We start from the raw sequence: 24,684 nt of genomic DNA, 5'->3' as shown, positions 1-24,684 counted from the left end.
CACTTGGGATTATAATACACTTTTAAATTTTTTTATATTTTCCAGTGCAAGGGATTCCACTCAGTGCCAGGAGCATGCTAGGCAGGTGCCTACCCATTGAGCTACATTCCCAGCTCCCTCCCTTTTTTTATGGGAACATTTTTTTTGTCTGACTTTAGATTCTCTTCTATGTGTATCCCAGACCTGAAGTTTGGAGCTTCAGCTCATCACTCTCCTTTCTTGGGAAAGGTATAAAGAACCCAAAAGTGAAGGCCAAAGGGTAGGCCATTTTCCAGTGGCTGATGTTCCCTCTAAACAAACAGATAATATCTTATGGGCTGATGGTCACGATATACTATGGCACTGTCACCAAATTGTATAAAGACTCCATTGAAAACATGATAGCAAGTTTACAAGGAACAACATTCTGGAAGTAACTCCATGCTAAAGAACCAATGAGAAAATGAGGGGAAGGAGAGAGTAGATGCAATGCCAATCATCTGCAGGTCTTACAACAAGATGTTACAAAGGTATCTTACAAAAGAACTTTTAGTTCTGTAAAAATCAATCAATCAATCAATCAATCAATCAAATTTTGCTAGACCATATCACAATTTCCTGGGAGTCATTTATTTAATACATTTAAAAAGGGAGGGAGGGGGAACCAGCCAAACTAATCTTGTGGGCTGGATACACACTACATTAAATCTCTTTGGAACAGTATGATCGATTTTTAGGGATAAACCTTTGAATTTTACTGGTTTAACAGTGGAGAGAAGAGTCCCAAGGAGGCTTGGTTGTTGATGGACTGAAGCTATGAAGTTAAGAGCGTTGCTCTGGTCATCCAGGGAGGGTCCCTGTGGATTAGAAACAGCGCGCAGGAGAAGAAGGAGCCCAGGTGCCAAGGGACCCAGCTGACCCGGGGGCCCTGGGAGTCTCTCCCCCGGGAACCGGGAGGCGGAGCCCCGGAGTCGCGCGGGCCGCTGCGCCTTCCCTCTCTCGCCAGGAGGCGGGGCGGCCCAGAAATTAAGTGGAGCGCGGCCCGGCAGGTGGGTGTCCTCGCCGCCGCCATGGAGCAGCAGCGGGCCGCCACTTGCCTGCGGATGGTTCCTGGGCACCGCGGCAGCTCTTCGGCTGGGGTTGTGGTATCCTTTGGGCTGAGCTGGGCTCCCTCCAGGTGGAGCACAGCAGCCTAGTCCTTGGGGGTGGCCCGGGCCTAGGTGGTGGCCTCCAGGGCGCAGGAGGGACACTTCGCTTGCCCTTTTTGGTCCTCTGAGCTGCTATCCCTGCAAAGGTTATATCTCAAACAGGCGCCTGGGAGCGAGGTGGAGGCTGGATCTCCAAGTTCTGGTGACCCCCACCCCGTCAAAGGCTTCTTTCCTGGCCATTGGATACAGGACTGTCCTGGTTTCCATGGCAGCCATGGGGTTGCTCCACCTTTCTGGTCTTTCTTAGGGCCAGAGGTGGATCCCAAAAGAGGCCTTGCCATAGGCAGCTGCCTTGTCATTTTCTGTATTGGGTTGTGCAGGACCTCTGTGAGGGAATAGCTGGAGACCAAGAAATGCCCCAGGACAATCACACTGTAAACAGAAGCATAGAGCTGACTGGAAGGGGCTTAGAGAACAGGCCACTAGAATCCCCTGTAGAGAGGACACAAGTCCTCTGAGGGTGTGGGAGCTGGACACACTGATGCTGCTCTGGACCACCATCTGGAGGTGAAACCCTCTCTCAGCCTGTGCTTCTGGTTGTTCCCCTTGCTAGTGGAGCTCTGTGCTCTTTGGCAGCCTTTGGTGACCTGGGGACCTTAGGAGAGTCTGCACTGATGTTTGGAAAAGGACTTAGAATCCAGTGCCTGGGTTGTCCTTAAGTCTTCAGAAGTGAATTCCAGCAGGGTGTGTGTGCCAGGCTTATAGGGGAGGAGCAGATCCAGAAATATGTGAGTGTGAATAGGACCACAAATCAAATTGGTTTCTTGAACTGCTTTTGCCTGCTCAGTTTAAGCCTTCTCATTCAGAGAGTGCTTTGGGAAGCTCTGTAGGAACTGCCTGGAGTTTTTCCTTAGGCCAGTAGCCTCTCTTTTTTTTTTTTCTTTCAGCTTTTTGTTAACATCCTGACATCTCTCCTAAGGTTGAGTTTAATAGCTGTGTCTTGGACTTTCAGTGTTGCTCTTCCCAGTGGGTTTCCAAGCAGCAACATGGAAGAACATTGCCAGTTTAAACTTTGTCCATAGGATGGTAAAGTGGTAAAGAGACTCCAGGAGAGGATGTCAGCTCATTTTACAGTGAGAAGAGATTAAAAATTTGAATTATTTAACTACACCAGTGTTTGTCATAGTGTGGTCCATTGACCAGTGGCATCTGTGTTCCCTGGGAATTTGTCAGAAGAATTTGTTATAAAAGGAATCTTGCTGTGCAGGTTAGCTCAGTGGATTTAATTTGGTGATAGAGGACTTACCTAGTACTGCAGGGCCCTGGGTTTCATCCCAGGAGTGGTGGGGAATGCAAATTCTAAGGCTCAATTCAATTCATACTGCAGAATCAGAATCTAGAGGCGGCTCTTAAGTCTCTTTTCTGTTCTGTTTCTGATGCAGGCTGAATTGTGGGAGACCAACCTCACATGTGACTGAGTCATGAGAACAGAAACCTGGCACTAAATGATGAGAGCTGTGATACACTGGGACTGGATATATTTAGGTGTATAATTGGGATTTCTTGGTTCAGTCTCTCATTGCTTTGTTTTTCATCACTGTCATTCTGGGGATGGAATCCAAGGTGTGGTGCATGTTAGGCAAGTGTTCTACCACTAAGCTAAATCCCATCCCTCTTAATATTTTTTAATTGGATTTTCTGACCCTGCTATTTCTGAACTTAGAGATTAGTTTTTTGATGGGTTTTTCCATATCAGCACTGTTGAGTTTGGCTTTCTGTGATGAAATATTTCATGCCTGAATTGTATAATATAGAAGCCCCAGCCACATGTGGCTATTGAGCTGTTGAAATAGGTCAAATTAGGATGAGTGCAGGTGAGGGACTTTGGCATTCACTTAATTTCAGCTTAAATAGCCAGAAGTGCCTGGTGGCTTTGATCTTGGACAACACTGGCCAAGATTTTTAGTGAATATTTCCTTTAGTCTTAGACTTCTTAAAGATTCGTGACAGTTTTTCTCCAGCTTTCATTGTTTCTTAGAATGGTAGATTTTGGAATAAGGACTAATCATTTTTGAAGTGTAAAATGTCAAGTTTTTTTTTTTTTTAACATGAAGAGAGGGGAAATTAAATCCATGTAAGTCATTATTCCACCATTGACAAATCTTAAACTTGCTGGTGTTTTCCTTTCCTATGCATAGTATTAAAACCCAGGAATATACTGTATGAGTTTTGTGTATGCATTGCTTTCACCTAACCTTAGCTTATAAACATTTCCATATCATTAAAATTTCCCCAAGAACAACAATAAGAAAGAAAACATGCTACAGGAATAGAGGAGAGGCAACAAGAACATTGGTCTAGAGTCTAAGATCTGAGTGTCTTGGCAATGACAATTTGCTGAATGACTTTGACCCAGGCAGGGTATTAACCCCTCTGAGAGAGCAGACAGGGGCTTATAATTCTGACTCTTGACTTGCATTCTTCCTGGATTATGACACTGTCATCACATTTGATAGAGATGTCACATAAGAAATGATAACCTATTCATGAGAAGTGACACTCTGAACGGAACTCTTTTAACTAAAGAAAAAATGAGAAAATAATAGAAATAATGAGATAGTGTGTCAATAATCTCTAGTTACAGTTTAGAAAAGAGATTTTTAGAAAAAGAATTTTTAGTTCTTACACATATTTAAAATTAGACTAGACTGTGGGATATAAATGAAAGGACTTAAAGCAGCAGTGTGTACTTGTCAGGGTGATGTGGGAAACCTGAGCATCTGGTGTCTGTTTAGGGAACTCCTTTCCTGAGAGAACCACTCCAGAGCAGGCAGTTGTTTCTAGACAAGGTTGACTCCCAAATTTTACTTTGTTTGCCTTAATTCACACGCTAGGTAGCTACTCATACTTCAGGGCCTATTGCCCATGCCAGTTTCCATCCTAAGCAATTCCAGTAAGTAGATGTCACTTTAAGTGGTAACTCTACTATGTATATAAATGCTTTTCTAGTGGTAATTTGGATCTGATATAGAATATATATTTCCTGCTTAGAATTCATTATACAAATGCTTTGTTTGTAGGATTTGTTCTAATTAATTAGTAGAATTGTGGATGCTTTTGAAGCTCTTGTCTTTAATTTTTCTATATTTTTTCTAAACTTCAGAAAGAAGGAATAAAACCAGAAATATATAATCTAAGTTTTGAAAATGCAAGCATGGGGGCTGGGGATATAGCTCAGTTTGTAGAGTGCTTGCCTTGCATGCACAAGGCCCTGGGTTCAATCCCCAGCATCACAAAAAAAAAAAAAAAAAAAAAAGTAAGTATGTTTTATTACAACTAAATTAGCTTGTCGTTTGGTTAAATTAATATGTTAGCAAGAATTTTTTGTTTTCATTATATTTTTTTCTCTTTTTCTTTTTTGGGGATTTCACTAAGTTGCCCATATTGGTATTGAACTCCTTGGCTTTAGCAATGTTTCTGTTTCAGCTTCTTGAGTTGCTGAAATTACAAACGTAGGTTTATTAATATATATATATATATATATATATATATATATATTTAGTGATGGGGATTGAACCCAAAGGGTAGTTCAACATTGCATTCCCAGTACTTTTTAATTTTTATCTTGAGACAGGATCTGGCTAAGTTCCTTAGGGCCTCACTAAGTTGCTGAGGTTAACCTGGAACATGCAACTCTGCCTCAGCCTCCTGCATCCCTGGGATTGTTAGCGTTTACTACTGTGCCAGACAAGTTTTATTCTGATGTCACCTTAGGGGAAAACCTTGTCCTACATAAATATTGTTACAGCCACAATTTCAGTCTTATGAGAGGTGTTGGGTGATTTTATTTGCTGATACCTTTTTAATATTGTGATTTCTCTTTGTTGTTGTTGTTCTAATTAGTTATGCATGACAGTAAAATCCATTTTGACAGATCATACATAAATGGAGTATAACTTCTCATTCATGTGGTTGTACATGTTGTAGAGTTACACAGGTCATGTAATCATATTACACATAGGGTAATAATGTCTGATTCATTCTTCCATCATTCCTACCCTCATGCCTCTTCCCCTCCCTGCACCCCCCTCTGTCTAGTCTAAAATACCTCGGTTCTTCCCTCTCTCCCTTATTGTGAATTAGCATCCACATATCAGAGAAAACATTTATTCTTTGGTTCTTGGGATTGGCTTATTTTGCTTAGCATAATAATCCCGAGTTCCATCCTTTTACTGGAAAATGCCATAATTTCGTTCTTCTTTTAGGTTGAGTAATATTCTGTTGTATATATATATACCTCAGTTTCTTTATCTATTCATCTGTTGAAGGGAAGTTTGGTTCCATAGTTTAGCTATTGTGAATCCATCTGCTGTAAACATTGATGTGGCTGCATCACTGTAGTATGCTGATTTTAAGTCCTTTGGGTATAAACCTAGGATTGGGTTGACTAGGTCAAATGGTGGTTTCATTCCAAGTTTTCTGAGGAATCTCCATACTGTTTTCCATAGTAGTTGCACCTATTTACAGTTCCACCTCATTTGCTGATATATTGTATATTTATTTGGATTTTGTTATTTTGATTATTTCTGAGAATGTATTGATTGAATTGAAAACATGAAATTTCTTGAATTAATTTTCCAACTGAAAACTATGTACATGCACCCAGAACAAATTTAAAAATCAGAGAAAAGGAGGGAATTAAAAAAATCACCCATAATTGCATTATTGAAAGGCAATCACTGTTAAAAATCTTTTTGGTGTATTTCTCAGCAGTCTCCTTTGCAGAAGTAGTGTCATATTTATATCATTGTAATCATATTTTATTATAATGGCCATTTTCCACACATTCATTTCCTTCAGTTTTAAAGCCTGAGTCATTTTGCACTGAGTGGATATAATGTGATGAGTTAATATTTGTCCCATTACTGTACATTTTGTGACCACTGTTAATGTTTTGGACCTGAAGTTTTTCAAACATTTTAAGATCATGTTCTTAAAGACCTACAATTAGAAGTATTGGATATAGGATATCTCATTTCTTGGATTCTTGGTACATAATGGTAGGTTGTAATTAAGTTTGGACTTATTTAGTGCCTTTTTGTCCTGTAGGTATACTTTGGATAATAATGTGCTAAGCCTGGAACAGAGAAAATTTTATGAAGAAAGTGGATATCTTGTTATTAAAAATCTAGTATCTGATGCTGACATTGAACGCTTTAGGTAAAGTAAAACTCTTGGTTATTTTACAAAATGTGTATTATGGCAATTATGTCATTTTCAGGAAAATGGATGAAACTGGACAACATCATGTTAAGATCAATAAGCCGACTCATAGTCAAGGGTCATTGTGTTCACTCACGTGGAAACGAGAGAGAAGAAAGGGGTAAAAAGAGGTCTCATGAAAATAGAAGGGAGATCAATAGAGTACATCAACAAGTTCTGTGGGAGGTAGAAGAGGGGAGAGAAAGGGGAGATGACCCAAGAATACTATGTGCAGATATGAATGTACCACAATGATATAATTATTAGGTGTAATTATAATGCATGAATAAAAATTGATATACTATGCATTACATCTATGTAATGGGAATACAAGTTAGATTAGCCTCTGCAAGTTCATGTATTTTTGAGTGATGTATTTTGTTGGGATGTGTTTAGGATCATGCCAGACTTTCTGTCCTTAATCTCAGTTCTACGTCTTAATATGGTGTGTGCCACACAGGTGGCATGTCCCACATAGTCACCTTAATTTTCCATACCTGTGTGTACTCCTCTGTAAAATGTCCATAATAATAGTACTGATCTCCTAGCATTATTGATAGGACAAAAAAGGTAAAATATGTGGAGAGTACCATGAAGAGGGCCTTGCATCAGGTAGTTGTTACAGGGGTATTTGCTATTACAGGCGAAGCATCCTTAACATGAAAATTCCATATCCAAATCATTGAGCACCAAGATGATGTCACAAGAGGAAAATTCTGCACTTGACCCCATGTGATGGTCATTGTCACAACACACACACATACTAAAACTATTGTATAAAATTACCTTCAAGCTATGTGTATATGGTGTATAGAAAACATAAATTCTGTGATGAGCCATGGGTCCCATCTTTAAGGTATCTCATTATTATTTTATCTTCATCATCATCATCATCATCTTCATTATCATTATTTTCAGTCCTGGGGATTGAACCCAGGGGAGCTTTACCACAGAAGTCCATCCCAGACCTTTTCATATATATATATTTATTGAAAGATAAGCTTGCTTAATTGATTAGTCTGGCTTCACACTTATATCCTGCAGCCTCCTGTCCTGAGTCTCTATGAATAGAGGCCTGAGCCACCACAATCAGCTCATTATATATAAGCCAATATAACAAAATCGAAATAAAAAAAATCTGAAATACTTCAAAGTATTTCAGATAAGGAATACTTAGCCTATATTATTAAAATGTAATTATGAAACAATTTCCCTACTGGTGTGTGAAGCCAAGCAATATTTTCATCCTGGTAGTGGATTCGAGCTAAGAGGCCATGAGTTCTGAGTTGGCCATTTTCTCTTCCCTCCCATGAAAATTATTCTACTAGGCCTGAGGGCTGACGAAATAGAGAGAAACTACTCCTGTACCTGCCAATCTTTGCACAGGTCCAGGCCAACCAGGGGCTTGGAGCAGAGGTCATGACATTGTTTGTAATTTAATTTTCTAGGGTTGAATTTGAAAAAATCTGCAAAAAGGAGTCGAAACCAGCAGGACTAATGGTCATGAGAGATGTGTCCCTTGCAAAATCAGAGTACATTCCAAGTGAGAAAACAATCGTGAAGATTCAGAATTTACATGATGATAAGGAGCTCTTCAGATACTGCACTCTCCCAGAGGTTAGAGATTGATCTTGTTTTGGTTTCTCCTTCATAGCCAGCCTGCATATCTTCCCCAGACCTGGTGATTTTACTGAATTTAACCCTTGTCCACACATGGTGCTAGAGTGGTGTTCTTAGCTGGAGGGAATTTTGTCTTCCAGTGGATACTGTCAATGTCTTAAGACTTTCCTTATTTCCAGGATTTTCTGGTAGTTACAACAGTGGGGGAGTATGCAATAGTGGCTTCTAGTGGGTAGTGGCCACAGATGCTGGCAATAGGGCCCAAGATCCTATGATGCACAAAAGAACTCTCTCCCCAAGAATGATCCCAACCAAGATACCAATAGCACCAAGACTGAGAAACACCACTATGGATTGTGTTAATTATCTTTTTTTAAGAAAAACAGGAATTAAAGAGCAAGTCTTTATTAAAAGTAAATATGAACAGGTATGAAAGTAGTGTAAATCTATTCATTCATTCATTCTTCTATTTGTTTTATTAAGTTTGTCATTTGAGTTATGAATTTGCTTTTATTTATTTATTTTATTTAATCTTTTTAGTTATATATGACAGTAGAATGTACTTTGAGATATTGTACATATATGGAGTTTAATTTCCCATTCTCATGTTTATATATGATGTAGAGTTACACTGGTTGTGTATACATATATGAACATAGGAAAGTTCTGTCCAGTTCATTCTATTGTTTTCCCATTCCCATCTCCTTCTTTTCCCCACATTCCTCATTGTCCCAATCCAGGGAACCTCCATTCTTCCTTCCCCCGCCTATTGTGAGTCAGCATCAGCATATCATAAAGAACATGAATTTGCTTTTAAATTAAATTATGTTTTACATTATCTTGTTTATATATAGTGCTAAGGATTAAACTCTATGGCACTTTATTACTGAACTACACCCTCAGTCTTTTTATTGTTTGTAATTGAGATATCAGTCCAGCTGTGGTTGAGAATGAGTTTGAACTTATGATGTTCTTGCCTTAGCCTCCTGAGCAGCTGGGATAACAGGCATACATCACTATGGCTGGCTTAAATTAGTTTTTAAAAATTATCTTTCTTTGAGATAATTCATATTTCATGGATGGAGTTGGAGAATATCATGCTAAGCAAAGTAAGCCAATCCCAAAATCAAGGGCCATATGCTCTCTCTGATAAGTGGATGCTGATCCATAATGGAGGGGGGGAGGCATGGGAAGAACATAGGAACTTTGGGCAAATGGGAAGGAGTATGGGGGCAGGAAAGTTGGTGGAATAAGAGGGACATCATTACCCTAGGTACATGTATAACCATACATATAGTACAACTCTACATCGGGTACAACAAGAGAAATGAAAAGTTGTTCTCTATTTGTGTATGATGAATAAAAATGCATTCTGCTGTCATATGTACCTAATTAGAATAAATACATAAACAAAAAAGAGTAATTTGTATTTCAAGAGAATTTAAGTAATTCGTATTTCAAGTAGATCAGGAGAGTACAACATGAGAAGAAGTCTCTCTCTCCCCAGCCTCATTTGCTGTGAAGTCTTTGTACATTCTTCAGGAATTAGCTCCTGCATCCTCAAGTTTCTTTATACACTCCCACCTTTGAACACCATGGTTTCCTAACCATTTGTTTAAAATGATTAGAAAGAGACATTCTATATAGCACTTAAGAAAAACCATCATCAAATGCCCTCAGAGTGTTTGACTCCTGAAGACAGACTATGTTGGGAGTCACAGGGGCTCCAAAGACTAACTTCCCATCCCCCAAATCCTGCTGTCCAATGTTGAGCCCTGCTGGTGCACATGATTCTGCCATCCAATGGTGAGCCCCGTTGGCTCACATGATCCTTATCCACCAATCAAAAAGCACCCCGGGCCAACTGTCAAACCCTTTAACCATTAAACTGTCATAACTGTCAAACTACCCCTGGCTCTATAAATATGTAGAGCTGTTCCTCAATAAACGGGCATTTTCTCTGAAGGCAAGCCTTGATCATTCTTTCAGACTGCACAGGTAAATCACCTGTGATGTCCTGTTCAGACCATGGAGAGAAGGCCCAGAGGAAATGATCCCCAACCATCAGTGCTTCAACCTCCAGTGGTGTGATGGGAATGAAGTCTGCAAGTGCTCACAGAACTTGAAGCCAGAGGCAACTCATGGTGGATGAAGCTGTCCTCTGACAGCCCCAAGTCATGATGGACCCTTCTTCTTTTTTTTTTTTTTTTAGAGAATTTTAATATTTATTTTTTAGTATTTGACGGACACAACATCTTTGTTTGTATTTGGTGCTGAGGATCGAACCCGGGCCGCACGCATGCGAGACAAGCACGCTACTGCTTGAGCCACATCCCCAGCCCCCATGATGGACCCTTTTTATGCAGAGTCTCCCAGGAGGAGGGAGACACTGCCTTCTGCTTGGGCCTCCCTCTGTAGCTTTGGTTAGCAGAAGAGCTGATCCTGGGCTTCCTAGTTGATACCTCCTAGATACCCTTATCTTTTATGTAGGGCAAAAGAGAAAGGTTACACTTCAAGCTTGCTCAAAAAGTTCCCATTGAATGCTGTGTATTGGAGATCTGGAATGATTTCTAACTCCAAGATTTCCATGTTTTGTCAACAGTGTTGTAAAATACCAATTAATGTTTAAATTGTTGCCATTTTGTTTCTTGTGTGGACATTTTATGCCTCTTGTCTGCATTTCTGATTTCCAATGAGTTTGTTTTTCCTTCTCCTTTTCTCAGATTCTGAAGTATGTGGAGTGCTTCACTGGACCCAATATTATGGCTATGCACACAATGGTGATTAACAAACCTCCAGATACAGGTAAAGGGCTCTTATTTGTTAAAGGGAGGAAAGACAAAAGATAGTTTAATTAATACATGTAAACATGATGTTCTAGAAGCATTCATGTGTTTAACTGTCAAACTTTGGATTGAGTGAATGTGAGTGCTGCTAAGTCTTATTATAGCTCATGTTATATCAAAAGTGATTTCAGATGTTGCTTTTAGGGTTATTGTAACTCTTCCAATGAATGGTTCTCTGAAATGACAGTTTAAGAAATGTGACTGTTCTTATATCATAGACTCCTTCTATTCAACATCTCTAATCTTCAACAGCCATTCTTAGCCTGTTGGATTCTGCATTCCTGATCTGAAGACATCATTATTAGTAACAGGACGAAAGCTGTGACTATAAGTCACACTCAAGTCATTTTGGTGCCTTATGCTTGCCAAAACCTATATTCTAAATTCTCACAGTGACACTGATTCTGCAAGTAGATCCAAGGTGTCTGCCTTTTAATACCCACCTCAAGAGATTCTACTGCAGGTGGCTCTTGGACCACACCAAGAGATCCTTCTACAACACAGCAGAAATCAGCCATGAGAAGGTTTTATCCCTGTGTACTTTTTCTTCCTTCTGACAGCTGGGAGAAGTTTAAGTGATAAAATGTCTTCCTCCATGATGTCCTTCCTTTTGATGGGAGGTGGTCTGGAAACCAAGTGCCTAGAACAAAGCTGGGAAAATGTCCATGTGGTTATTGTTTCTGACTGGACCTTGACTGGACACAGGATGACTGTTGCTCTGTGAAGTAAGACCTCTTAGGGAACTGTTTATGGCATCAGCCACATAGAAGGGGACCTCAGCTGGGCTCTGTATTGCACTTTGTAATCCTAGCACTTGGGAGGCTGAAGCAGGAGAAGCTCAGATCCAAAGCCAGCTTCAGCAACTTAGCAGGGCTCTAACTAACTTAGCAAGATCCTGTTTCTAAATAAAAAATAAAAATGGCTGGGGATGTGGCCCACTAGTTAAGCATCCCTGGGTTCAATCCCCCATAGTCATTGAGACTATTCTTATGAGACTGAAACTCAGACCCCTGCCACAAAAATACAAAACAACAAAAACCTGAAGGAAAACAAAATAAAGAAACTTCAAGCATAATTGTAACATTCTGTTTAATTTAATTTAATTAGTCCAGCATTTTTAACAAAATAATTACTGCAAGCTACCTCTGTGCCAAATATATAGAGTGATAAAGGAATAAAGCAAAACAGAGATGATGGTACATATACAGTTCTCTAGAAAAGAGGGTAAGTACCAAGCAACAAGAAACTCAGAAGGTAATTGTACATTCCGTGCACGATCTTGACTGCTATTTCAGTGTGGAACTTGTCCCTTCAGACAGATTTTTCAGTGTTTGATGTGGTTATTTTTTTTTCAGGAGAAGGTCAATGTGTTGTTTATTCAGGCAAAGAATAATAAGTATGAGGCTTGAACCCCTTTTGACAGCAGGCTCATTTCAGGCAAGAAGACTTCCCGGCACCCCATGCACCAGGATCTGCACTATTTCCCCTTCCGGCCCAGCAATCTCATTGTTTGTGCTTGGACCGCCATGGAGCACATTGACCGGAACAATGGCTGTCTGGCTGTCCTCCCAGGCACCCACAAACTTCCCCTGAAGCCACATGACTACCCCCAGTGGGAGGTAGGTCTGTCTTACCACTGAGTCTGCATCAGAATCTCTTTCCCTGTTGTAATTTCTTGTCAAAAACTTGGAAAAGAGACTGTTTTCCTTTCTCAGCAAATCATTGTCCTGAAATTTGCAATTGGGATCAGGAGGAGTTCAAGGACTTCAGATCAAATATTCATTATATTTGTTCTTTCATCATATGTGTGAAGGCCAGCCAGTATGGACACTTGAGTAGGAGCTGCCTAGGATCTGAGATGGCGAGGCCTAATGGCAGTGGTCAGGCATCAACCCTTCAACTCTGGTGTTTGTGATGTGCCCACTGACTGAAGACGCTTAGAGTAGAGGAAGGGAGGGAGGGATTGTCTCCTTGCCCCTGTGAGGACCAGCAGAGGCTCAGGGGTGGAGGTGGAGATTGAGCTGAGCCTTGAAGGACAAGGTAGAATTTCCTACCCCAGAAATTCTCTATAGAGGCATCAAGTCAAGGGCAAGTGTGAACCTGGCTAAGGAGGAGGAAAGATGGAAGATGCTCACATTCCAGATAGGCTGGGTGCTAGTGGCACATTTTGGGACTTAGAAGGGGAGAAGAGCCTAAAAATGTACATTAGGATCTGATTAAAATGGATTTTAACAGTGAGTCTCCAGGTTATATATGGACAATGAGGTGCTTCCTTTATAGGAAGCTGGAAGAACTTTCATTTTGTAACGAAAGTGTTTTTCAGCAATAAGTCTCAATTAAGAAATGTACATATTTTGAGTATATAATTTGATGATATTGCCATACACACCTGGTCCCACAATCAAAAGAATCCATTGATACCCTCCCCAAGTAACCACTGAGTTACTTTCCCATCCTGTTGTTTACTTTGAATTTTATAAAATGTTATATAAGTATAATCCTATGGCATACACCTTTTGGGGGTGTGTGACTTCTGTTGCTCAACATAGTTATTTTGAAGTTCAACAAAGTTGACATGTCTCTCAATAGCTTGTTCTTTGTTCCTTTCCATTGCTGAGTAGTATTCTGTTGCATGACTGAACAATAGTTTGTATATGCATTCAAATGTTGATGCTGGGGAGCTATTAAAGTGCCTCTGCACCCATGAATGATGAGGTCCAATTCATTCTTCAAAAACATGTTCTCACTGTTTGAGGTCTAGAAGCCTAGAGGTAGAGAGGAGATTCTCAGGATTTTCTGTGCAAGACCAGAAGAACCTGAAATCCCTGATGAATCACTGGCAGAATCTGCTTTGAAGTGAAAGGGCAGGCTGATGGCCTCAGAGAATCCCAACAGCCATTTGGTGCTGCTTGTTTGTTCCTCCAACTTTATTTTATTTCAATTTTTTTAGTTGTAAATGGACACAATATCTTTATTTTATTTGCTTATTTTTTTATGTGTTGCTGAGTATTGAACCCAGTGCATCGCACCTGCGAGAAAAGGGATCTACCACTGAGCTACAACCCCAGCCCTGTTCTTCCAACTCTAATCCGATCCAATCCACCATCCTATTAGAAAATATTGCTTAGGAAGCATTACTTGGCAATTGAGAGTCTCTACCTTCCTCGCCATCCCACAGATCAATCATCCCTAGACACACCATCATCGACCAGAAGCCCCTTTATTTTTGGCATGTCTTAATCCAAACAAACTGACAATGTATCCGTTATACTGGGTCAAAGTTACCATGTTCTGCAGTAGGATGATGGTCATTTCCCAAAAGAATACTTTTAGCATGAGAAATGGGACACTTCTGCCCAGATGCTTAAAGGCTCATCATCTGTAGTCACTTCTCACTTTAATTTCTTTAATAAGGATATAATACATTTTCTTGAGTTATGACTACTTTTGGAAATAGTTATCAATAAACAATATTTAAAATTACTATTCTCTTTGTACACTGAATATGACATAAGTTCTTTCAGCACAGAAAAATTGAGCCTTTTCACCATTCTATCTTGGGGGAATAATTAGGATAAGATACCTTAAGTAATACAAGAATGATGTGAACAAAATTCTAGGTGAGGTGAATGTCAGGCTGGGGCAAGGATGTTAAGATTGAGGCTGGAAATGCCTAAAAGAAAAGTGTTCACCTGCGTTTATCACAAGAGGCAAGGCTGATCTCAATTACTTATAATTCAATGAGGAAGTGTAGGTAAAATTCAAAATTTTCATTTGGTCAAAAAATGAGTGAATTAATTACTAATCTGTGACCTTAAGTTTTTGCATTGCTGGGGTTGAAACTCAAAGCCTTGCACATTCTAGGCAAGCCCTGCACCACTGAGCTATATCCACATCTCTTTGTAAAAAATCTTTTCACACAGGATCTTTGTAAATTTACTTAAGCTGTCCTGACCTTGGGATGCTTGACTTCAGCCTCCCTAGTAGCTGGGATCACAGGTGTGCACCACTATACCCTAGGATCTGTGACTTTCAAAAACCAGATGTAAGACAGACTCATGCATCTTTTATAATTTCAGAATTTAACTTAGATAAGTTTTCCTCTTGGTAGAAGTCAAAGAACCCTTGCTGTCCCTGTGGAGTCATGCACAAAGTGTTCATTTTGGTGCTTCCTCCAGTGTAGACTGTGCCTGTCTTATGTGTTCCAGGGTGGAGTTAACACCATGTACCATGGGATCCAGGACTATGACAAAGACCATGCCCGAGTGCACCTTGTGATGGAGAAGGGAGACACTGTCTTTTTTCATCCTTTGCTCATCCATGGATCTGGCCGGAACCGAACTCAAGGATTCAGGAAAGTATGCATTCACATTGCTCCAGTTTTGAAAGGTGAATGGGTTCAAAACAGAAATTATACGTATAGTAACATGTAAAAGGTTTATGACTTTTAACTAAACTGGATTGTATTTTCCAGTTTACATACCAGAAAGGATATTTCCTTTTTTTTTGTTTCCTCTACTTAGTTAGAAGCCAGGTGTCCTCAGGACCCTAAACCTGTTCCTCTTGAATCTTGGTCATATGTGGAATTGTTTCAGAGCAGTAGCTCACGTTGTAATGCATAGCTTCTGCTTTCTGAGGCAAAAACAAGGACTGAAATACTCACATAATCACATTTGGGGTTAGGATTCTAGCTCACTTGGTGGAGTACTTGCCTAGCATGTGTGAGGCAGAGGGTTGGATCCTAGGCAGCACATAAAGTAAAATGAAGACATTATGCCTACCTATAACTAAAAAATAAATTTTAAAAATATAAAGATTGCTTATTTGGGCAATTATGCCATTGACTCATATATACCTTTTAAAAATATAATCATAGATAGGTAAAAGTTTTTTATAGTTCCTTAATTAGCATTTAGCTAGGGGTCAGGAGGGAGAGGCTGACCTACAAAGTAGACAATTTGGATGCCAGGGACGGGGGCTTGCAGGTTAGAAGTCAAATCTGTGTGTAATAATTACTTTCTGCAAGAAAAACTCCTTGCTAGGTTGTTGACATTTATGAGATGCTTTTCTCCATTAACAATGTTCATTCTGCACAGGTAATTTCCTGCCATTTTGTCAGTGCTGATTGCCACTACATTGACGTGAAAGGCACCAGTCAAGAAAATCTTGAGAAAGAAATTGTAGAAACAGCAAGGAAATGTCATGGAGATGCAAATACCACAGATTTGAAGGTACACTTGCATGAAATGACCAAGTAAAAATGTTTCAGATTTTTTTCCTCAGATACTTCATTATTCCCTGAATTAATTTGAGTGTAGGATATGAATCCTTCTAGGACATTCCAACAAACATAAAGGTTTGGGTTTAATCAGATCTCCTTTCTTGATAAAGAATATTTCTATTAGAAAATCTGGTAAGACTCCAGAGTGCAATTCTGAGATCAATATTCCTTTCAGTAAATTTGCATGTGGTGTTAATGAGAGGCATAATGTGCATGGAGCAGAGATGAAACACCTCTAAGGGGGCAGTAGACAGTGTTTCATGTGCTTTCCTAATTGATATACAACTCTTGGAAAGTATTTGTTAAGTAGTGGATATTCAATGAAACTGATAAGGAATAGACAAATTAGCAATCAAGGCAATTAAATAAACCTCTTCACTTTATAGAAAACACACATTTTAGTCTCTGAACCAAGAAGCTATTCCTATTGTATTTCATTTGCATGAGATAATGAATAGCACAGGCATGCCCCTTCCCCGGAGAGACTGAGTGTGTTGATAACTCTGGGTTATCCTGGATGCTGTAGGTCAACACATAGTGCCTTTGGGAACCATCAGAACACCTTCTTAGGATGGAGAATCTTGCTTCTCCCTTTAGAACCTACAAATGTGTCTCTTTTTTGAAAATGCTCCATGATTGGGGATTCAATCAACTGAAATGTTGGAAAATATTCAGGATATCTAAAAATATTTGAAGGAAATTGCATCTGTACTGAACACATACAGATATTTTTTACTCATCCTTATTCCCTAAACAATAGTGTATATAATCTGGATATTGTTTTTTTATACCAGGTGCTGTAACTAATCTAGAAGTAATTTGAAGAATATGGGAGGATGTACAGAGATTATTTTATTCAAGGGATAGAGCATCCATGGACTTTAGTATCTGATGGGGGTCCTGGACTGTACATCACATTTCAAGCTTCTGAAGGTTGTCCTGAATCAACACTACCCTGATTTATTTTAGGTACTTTATAAGTTAGAGTTTGTCAGGCACATTTAGAATAACAATAGAATAATAGAGTAACAATGCCAAATTATATAATTCTAAGTTATAAAAACACTTTCATGTCCCTTTTCTCATTTTCTTCACCAGAACTCAGTGGTACTATACAGTCTATGTAAAGAGGAATTAGAGTCCCAGAGATTGGTCTAAGTAACAGAGCTTGATTTCAGAGGAAAGCTAATTCTGACATTATTCTTTCCACCATACCCTGCTGTTTGCTCAAGAATAAAAAAGAAATAATATCATCTTTGTTGCTTTATTAATAATGGTGTAGGGTGCCTTGTGGCACATGCCTGTATTCCCAGATACTTCATAGCTTGGCTGAGGCAGGAGGACTGGGAGTGAGACCAGCTTCAGCAACTTGGCAAGAACCTGAAAAAATAAAAAGGGCTTAGATGTAGCTTAGTGGAGTGTGTCCCCTGGGTTCCATCTCTCATCTCTAGTAAAGCACAAGGAAAAAAAAAAAAGGAGAAATCCTAAGGAAACCGTTAACAATGGCACCACTTTCACTACTATGATTTCATCAGATATGCGCCCTCAAAGTAGTTCAGACAAGTAAAGCAAAGATAAGCAGAGAGAAGGGTAGTGAACTGCTGTGACTTAGCATCACATCTCCCAGATGCATCACTTGCAATCAACAAGGCTCACAGGTTGGGGACCCATCCATGCAGTTAGCACTGTTTTAAATGTTGGCAAGAGAATTTTTTGGAGTTCCAGAACTTGCTTTATTTACTAATCAATATAATGATCATAGCTTTTTTTCCCTCCCCCCCCCCATTTAACCATTTCTAGAGGCTAGTTATCTCATTTCTTATGGGGAATAGACCAATGGAAGTCTTCCATACACTCACTATGTTTGGTATTATTTCCAGGATTTTATGATGTCTCGAGCACAACTTGTGAAAGGAGAAAGAACCAACCTTTGAAACAGTCCTTAATTATAACTCCTTTAAAGGAAATTGAAGGAAACAAGGATTATAAGGAGAATATTTTCATATTGAACAGTGTAATCTATCCTAATACTTGTTACCAAAATCAAGAAAGGTATTGGGGTTTCATTGCATAGAGTTGATTTTGCAGTGGAATAATGCTATGTGAAATACTACTGGTTTTTAGAAAAACTGATTTGGGATGAAACCTAATAAAGATGATGTATGATTTAAGTATATTCAATCAGTTCCTTGCACTGAATTAGCTCTTTGAAATTATACACACAGGTGCTATAACTAATTAGAAGTGATTTGAAGTAAATGGGAGGATGTACAGAGATTATTTTATTCTTTGATTATTTACTTATTCTTTGAAATGCAGTGTGCACTGAGATGAGCAACTCTGTCCTAGTAAACACTCCACCTCTTAATTTCACTTCATGAAAGATTTCCAATCTAGGACCATGCATCGTACATTTACATTTGGTGAAGGGCATACAAAGGATATCACATGATCCAAATAAGAATGGGTCCTCATTCCCGCTACCCTCCTTCAAAAATAAAATATCTTCTCCAATCTTTTCTTTGTTTCTAAGGGATGTAGACAAGGACATCTTCCCTTAAGCTTCTCCCTAAGCAGGGCAACTGAAAGCCTTCAGCATTTATGAATGAAATCTAAGCTGTTTTGAGGAACAGAGACATTTTAAGATACTTTAGCCTAAATGAGGATTGAGCCTGAACTGGGATTTATTTCAACACAGCACTCCATTTCTATTCCAGTTGAAAGCAGCAAGGAGCCCTGGTCCTTACTTTGTGTCTTCATTAAGAAAGAATCAACCAGTACCTTTATTGTGATTCTGCTAAGCACACCCATGTGTTTCCATGGGTGTTAGTTTATTGAGGGAGCACCCATTTAATCTTAGCCCCAGCAGGAAAGGAGCAAAGGCAAGAGAAGCATTAAGAGGGCTTAGGGAAACTGGTCCTAGAATGATATGAACTAAATGTAAATAAGGAAAGCCAGGGCAGACAGCATGCAGAGAGCACTGCTTTGATCTAGAACCTGTTTCAAACTACTTTCAACCTGGATTTGCTTTTCCTGCTTGGGCCTCCCAAGTTGCTGTGATTAAAGGTGTACACCCCTGTGACCCCCCTCTTCCTGATTGGAAAAACCAAACTTCAGGCTGGGGTTGTGACTCAGTGGCAGAGCGCTTGCCTAGCATGTGTGCAACACTCAGTTTGAGACTCAGCACCACGTATAAATAAATAAAATAAAGGTCCATAGGCAATTTAAAAAAAGAAAGAAAAACCGAACTTCACCAAGGAAAATGGCACAATTTTGAGTCTTCATGTGCATCTGTGAATGAAAGCCAACTCTTCTGTCAGGAACATGCATTTCTCATCTCATCTGTGTTACTTCACTCCATTAGTTCACATAGCAATTTGCAAGTGACCACTCTGTAGTGGGAGGGGAATGACAGCAGGATGACTAGGGCTGCTTTTCATCTGTGTGCATCCTCCTTGTGAAGGGTGGGAGCAAACCTCTGCTGGAACATGAAGAGATGGGACAGGAGGAGAAGCCTGGCTACTCAGTGGAAGGGGATCTGTTTGAGAGAGGGTTAATTTCACCAGACAGTAATCTAAAAGTTTATGCTCAAAGCACAAAATAAAACAATAATTCCTTCTAAGAATCTTGGAACTCAGAGTTGAGGAAAGCCAGAGACCTTTGCTCTCGTAATTGTTCTTGGAGCTCCTCCACTTTACTCCTGTGTTCTCTTGAACATATAAAATTGAGATAAAAGTATCTGTACAATAAAAATACCCATCTTACCATTTTGTTTGTGTGTTTTTCGTCATGGGAGATTGAACCAATACTTACCACTTACAAACATCCCCCACCTTTTGCATTCTTTGTTTTGAGACATGGTCTCACTAAATTGCAGGGGCTGACCTAGAACTTGCTGTCCTCCTGCCTCTGCCTCTGCCTCTCCATTCACTGGGTTTAAAAGCAGATGCTCCCATGCCTGGCCATCTTAGCCATTTTTAAGTGGGTAGAGCAGTGACATTAAGTACATTCACACTGCTGTGCAGCCCTCGTCACCATCCATTGACAGAACTCTTTTCAACTTACTAAACTGACACATCATCCCCAGTCAATGCTAATTCTCCTTTCCCATTTCCCCTAGCCAGGGCCACCACATTCTACCTCCTGGTTCTATGAATTTGGTTAATTTAGGGACACTCAGATACAAAGTATTTGTCTTTTCCTGACAGGTTATCTTGCTTAGTACAGTTTCCTAGGTTCTTCCATGCTATGGCATGTGTCAGAACGTCCATCCTTTTAAAAACTGAATAATATTCTATGGTATGTGTATATGGCCCCCTGCTCATTGACTTCTCCATTGTGGGTTGCTTTTCTCCTTTCAGTGATGGTGAACAGTGCTTCTGTGAACATGGATGTACACATATCTCTTTGAGAACCTCCTTTCCATTCTTGTAGTATCTTTTGGCTTTCAATTACAGAATCGGAATTCCTGGATCATATGGAAATTCTTCTCTTTTTTTTTCCTTGGCGATTGGTTAGGTGGTGGAATTGAATTAAGGGGCACTTAATCACTGAGCCATATCTCCAGTCCTTTTTATTTCATTTAGAGAGAGGGTCTCACTGAGTTATTGAGAGCCTAAGTTGCTGAGGCTGCCTTATATCTCCTGAGCCACTGGGATTGAATGCGTGGGTCACTGCATCTGTTCATATGGGATTTCTATTTTTAATTTGTGAGGAATCGCCATACTGTTTTATCTAGTGTCTGCAACATTTTATATTCCCACGTATTGGTGAAGCAGGCTTCCAGAATCTCTATATCTTTGCAGCCACTGGTGACTTTCTATTTGTTTATAGTAGCCATTTTACCCACCTGGCACCACATTGAGGCCTCTACCAAGGAGGCAGCATTTGCTAGACAAGATCTCTTAACTATGACAGACTTTTCAGACCCTCCCTACCATTAATGCTTCTAAACTTTGAGACAGGGCTTGGTAAATTGCCCAGGCTAGCTTTGAACTTGGGATGGGCCTGCCTCAGCCTCCCAGGGAGCCTGGATTACAGGGGTGTGTCATGCCCAGCAGTAGCCTTCTTGCTGAGTGTGAGATCCTGTGGGTTTGATACATTTGACCAAAATAACATCCTAATCTCTGACTCTCACAGACAATGGAAATGTGACCTTGACTTCACAATGACTTGGTGATGGAATCTGTTTGGGGCACAGTTAGATTGAAGCCTCGAGGTTTGGATAGGCCTACAACTGACCTGGTGATATGAGTGGGAGACAATCCATTATAAATCTGCCTTCCATGGCCATAAGGGCCACAGGTGGGAAAAGGCAGGCAGGGTTTTGTTTCTCTAAGGGGAATGCCTTGTACACAAAGTCTGTGACATCATACCTCATCATCATGCCTCCCCAAAGGGTAGATGATCCTCCATGTGGCTGCTTTGGATGGGAGTGTTTCCTTGAATAGGTGAAAGGGTGCTGCATTCTGGCTCTGCCTTTTCCTAGCCAATTAACTTCTCTGAGCCTGTTTCCTCCTCTATGAAACAGCAACAATTGGGCTATGTGCCAGGATGATTGTAGGGAATCAACAGCACAATATGCTGTGTTGGGCATATTTGCATAGCCCAGGTTCCTTTCAGCAAAAAAGAACATATTCTCAGTGGCTGGAAGTGCTATTGGTAGATAGCCTTTAGGTGTGGCTGCCGCTTCAGAGGTACCCTCCTAGGTACCTCTGAAGTTTTGATTTCGTGAGAAATGGCCATAATGTTAGCCATGCTAGTGGTTTTTCCAAATTTTCATGTTTTTGATGATGTGGACAGTTTTGAGGCCTGCTCAGGTGTTCTCCATGAATTCTTCTGATTCCAGTGTTCCTGTCTGTGAATTCTTCTGATGTTTTCTGCATGATTAAATCAGGGTAGAAAAAGAAAAGAGAAAGATATTTAAAAATAAAACCAGGGTAGTAAGTTTTGGAAAGGAGACACAGGGAAAAGTGGTAATATCACAAATATTATTTGTTTAATTTGGCTTACCACTATTGATTTTGACATTGATCACTTGACTTAGGTAGAGTTTCAGTCTCTTCCTGTAAATGTACTGCCCAGTCTCCATACTATATCCCTTGGCAGGAATCACTAAGCAGTGAGGGTTTATGTTCCCCTTCCTTAAAGATGAAATATGAACAGGAAATATTTGGAATTCTTCTGTAAAGGAGGTTTGTCTCCTCTCCTCCATTTTTTATTCATCTATTTTATTGACTTAATTCATTCATTTAATTATTTATAAGGATCCAGGGATATATATATATATATATATATATATATATATATATATATATTGGGATTATTACACACTTTTGAGTCTTTAAATTTTTCTGGTACAGGGGACTCCACTCAAGGCCTGGAGCATGCTAGGCAGGTGCTTGGCCATTGAGCTACATTCCCAGCTCCCTTTCCACCTTTTTGTGATATGGTCTGTCTGACTTTAGATTTTCTTCTATGTGTACCCCAAACCTTCAGCTCCCCCCGCTTCACCTGTGACCCTGGGTCCTTCTAGGACTCTGGACTCTGGGACATAGATGAAGAATGTCATAGGAAAGGAATAAAGAACTCAAAGTTGAAAAAGGCTAATGGTTCTTGTTCTCTCTGGAAAAAATAGGATTGTATCCAGCTCTTAGTAGATCTAATTTAAATGGTAACTACTATGTACACAATTGCTTTTCCACTTGTGTCTTGGATATTATATACAATATAATATTTTGCCTGGTTAGAATTCATTATATAAATCCTGTATTTCATGGGATTGTTCTAATTAGTAGAACTGTGGAAACTTTTGAAGACCTTAATTTTATTTTTCTATATTTATTGTTTTTTCTTCTCTGTTCTTTTTTTTTATTACTTGCTCATGACATTACAATGATCTTGACATATACATTTGAATCAAATGGAGTATAATTTCTCATTATAACCAATGCGATTCTGCAACCTGTACACTTGGAAAAATGAGAAATTATATTTATTCTTATCTTAAGTAAGAAGGGGACTGGTGCCATGGTGCATGCCTTTAATCCCATCAGCTTGGGAGGCTGAGGTAGGAGGATCACAAGTTCAAGGCCAACCTTAGCAAAATCAAAGCATTAAGCAACTCATGGAGACCCTGTCTTTAAATAAAATACAAAATAGGTCTAGAGAGATGGCTCAGAGGCTTTAGTACCCTGAGTTCAATCCTCGGTACCCCACCACCCACCAAAAAAATAAAATAAAGAAAGAAGAAAAAATACCAGAAAATTAATAATCTGAGTTTTGAAAAGCCAATCTGTTGAGAGCCACAGCAGCAGGGGCCCCAGCAAACCTCCAGCTGCCAGCAAACTTCCAGCTGCTGGCTGATGATTGGCTCACAGCGGCCCCAGCAACATCTAGCTGATTGGCTCCTCTGTGGTGATGCTCATTGGGCTGTTTCCCTGCCCTTTCAGACCACGGAGCTGCTCATTGGGGGACTTTTTTGGCTCCGCCCACACGACCCAGCCAATCGGCCTCAAGAGCAGGAGGATTGTGGGAGGTGGAGAGGCTTGTGGTTGTGGGAGAGGCTTATGGGAAGCCAGTGGTGGCAGTTGGGTTCTGAGGGTTTTTCCTGAGGAGCTGTTTTGTTTGGCCTGTGTGGTTCTAAAAATAAAGTTTGTTTCTTTTGACAAGTGGCTCCTGAATTGTGCCCAGCCAGACTGCGGCATTTGGTGGCTCGCACGGGGAGCGACTGAGGGTAAGTGATAAGGTAAACTGCTCGCCCCTGAGGGCAGGGCAAGAGGATGGGTAGCCATTTTAAGATTCCTCTTTTGTTTTGCTTCACTTTTGTTTTAAGTTGCCTGTCCCTGGAGATGTGTAAGATGGAAGAAAAACCGGTCACATCTGAGGAACAGATAGAGAGAAAGGACGGATGGACATTTCGGGAGAATAGAAAGGCTATAATAATTTTCTGTTGTTCCAATTTTGTTTCACTCTGTTTCAGTTTTGTTTGGCGTTATCTTCTTGGGTTGTATTATAGTTATAGTAGAAATATTCAAGTAAAAGAGAAGGTCTCTCGAGCTAGTCAGACAGAGGAAAAAATTCAAGTAAAAGAGAAGGCCTCTCAAGCTAGTCAGACAGAGGAAAAAATTCAATTAAAAGAGAAGGTCTCTTGAACTAGTCAAACAGAGTAAAAAATTCAATTAAAAGAGAAGGTCTCTCGAACTAGTCAGACAAAGGAAAAAATTCAAGTAAAAGAGAAGGCCTCTCAAGCTAGTCAGACAGAGAAAGAAAGTGTAAAGCAGAAAAAGCCATCAGGGGGAAAGTTACAACAGGAGACTGCTACTAACACCTTTCTATCACCAGAGGGTGTAAGTGTCCAACCAACAGCACCACCTCTACAGGAGACTGTTACTAACACCTTTCTATCACCAGAGGATGTAAATGTCCAACTAACAAGGCCACCTCCATATGCTGGGAGACCCCCAATCCCCGCAGTTGATAGTTCGGATCCTGAGACAGGATCTCAAGTATTAACATGCCCTGTATTTGAGGTAGGAGGGCAGCGAAT

General features: G+C 40.0%; 1 protein-coding gene across 3 annotated transcripts; it reads left to right on the top strand.

Moving 5' to 3' along the window:
- Positions 1 to 1,049: 1,049 nt before the first annotated feature.
- LOC144249053 (phytanoyl-CoA dioxygenase, peroxisomal-like) lies at positions 1,050 to 18,070 on the top strand. 3 transcript variants are annotated; one of them, XM_077802738.1, is made up of 10 exons: positions 1,050 to 1,124; positions 4,022 to 4,080; positions 6,237 to 6,347; positions 7,838 to 8,006; positions 10,733 to 10,814; positions 11,595 to 11,600; positions 12,293 to 12,474; positions 15,064 to 15,213; positions 15,952 to 16,086; positions 18,017 to 18,070. In XM_077802738.1, exons 1-10 carry the CDS (start codon positions 1,050 to 1,052, stop codon positions 18,068 to 18,070), a joined length of 1,023 nt encoding a protein of 340 aa, XP_077658864.1. The 3 variants fall into 3 exon arrangements, with proteins under 3 accessions (XP_077658864.1, XP_077658863.1, XP_077658865.1); XM_077802737.1 differs by lacking the exon at positions 11,595 to 11,600; XM_077802739.1 differs by lacking the exons at positions 10,733 to 10,814; positions 11,595 to 11,600; positions 12,293 to 12,474.
- The last annotated feature ends 6,614 nt before the right edge of the window (positions 18,071 to 24,684 follow it).

This window comes from Urocitellus parryii, chromosome 9, assembly GCF_045843805.1.
Source record: "Urocitellus parryii isolate mUroPar1 chromosome 9, mUroPar1.hap1, whole genome shotgun sequence".
Taxonomy (NCBI): Eukaryota; Metazoa; Chordata; class Mammalia; order Rodentia; family Sciuridae; genus Urocitellus; species Urocitellus parryii.
The sequence above is the reverse complement of the archived record's forward strand: the minus strand, read 5'-3'. Positions and strand labels throughout refer to the sequence as shown.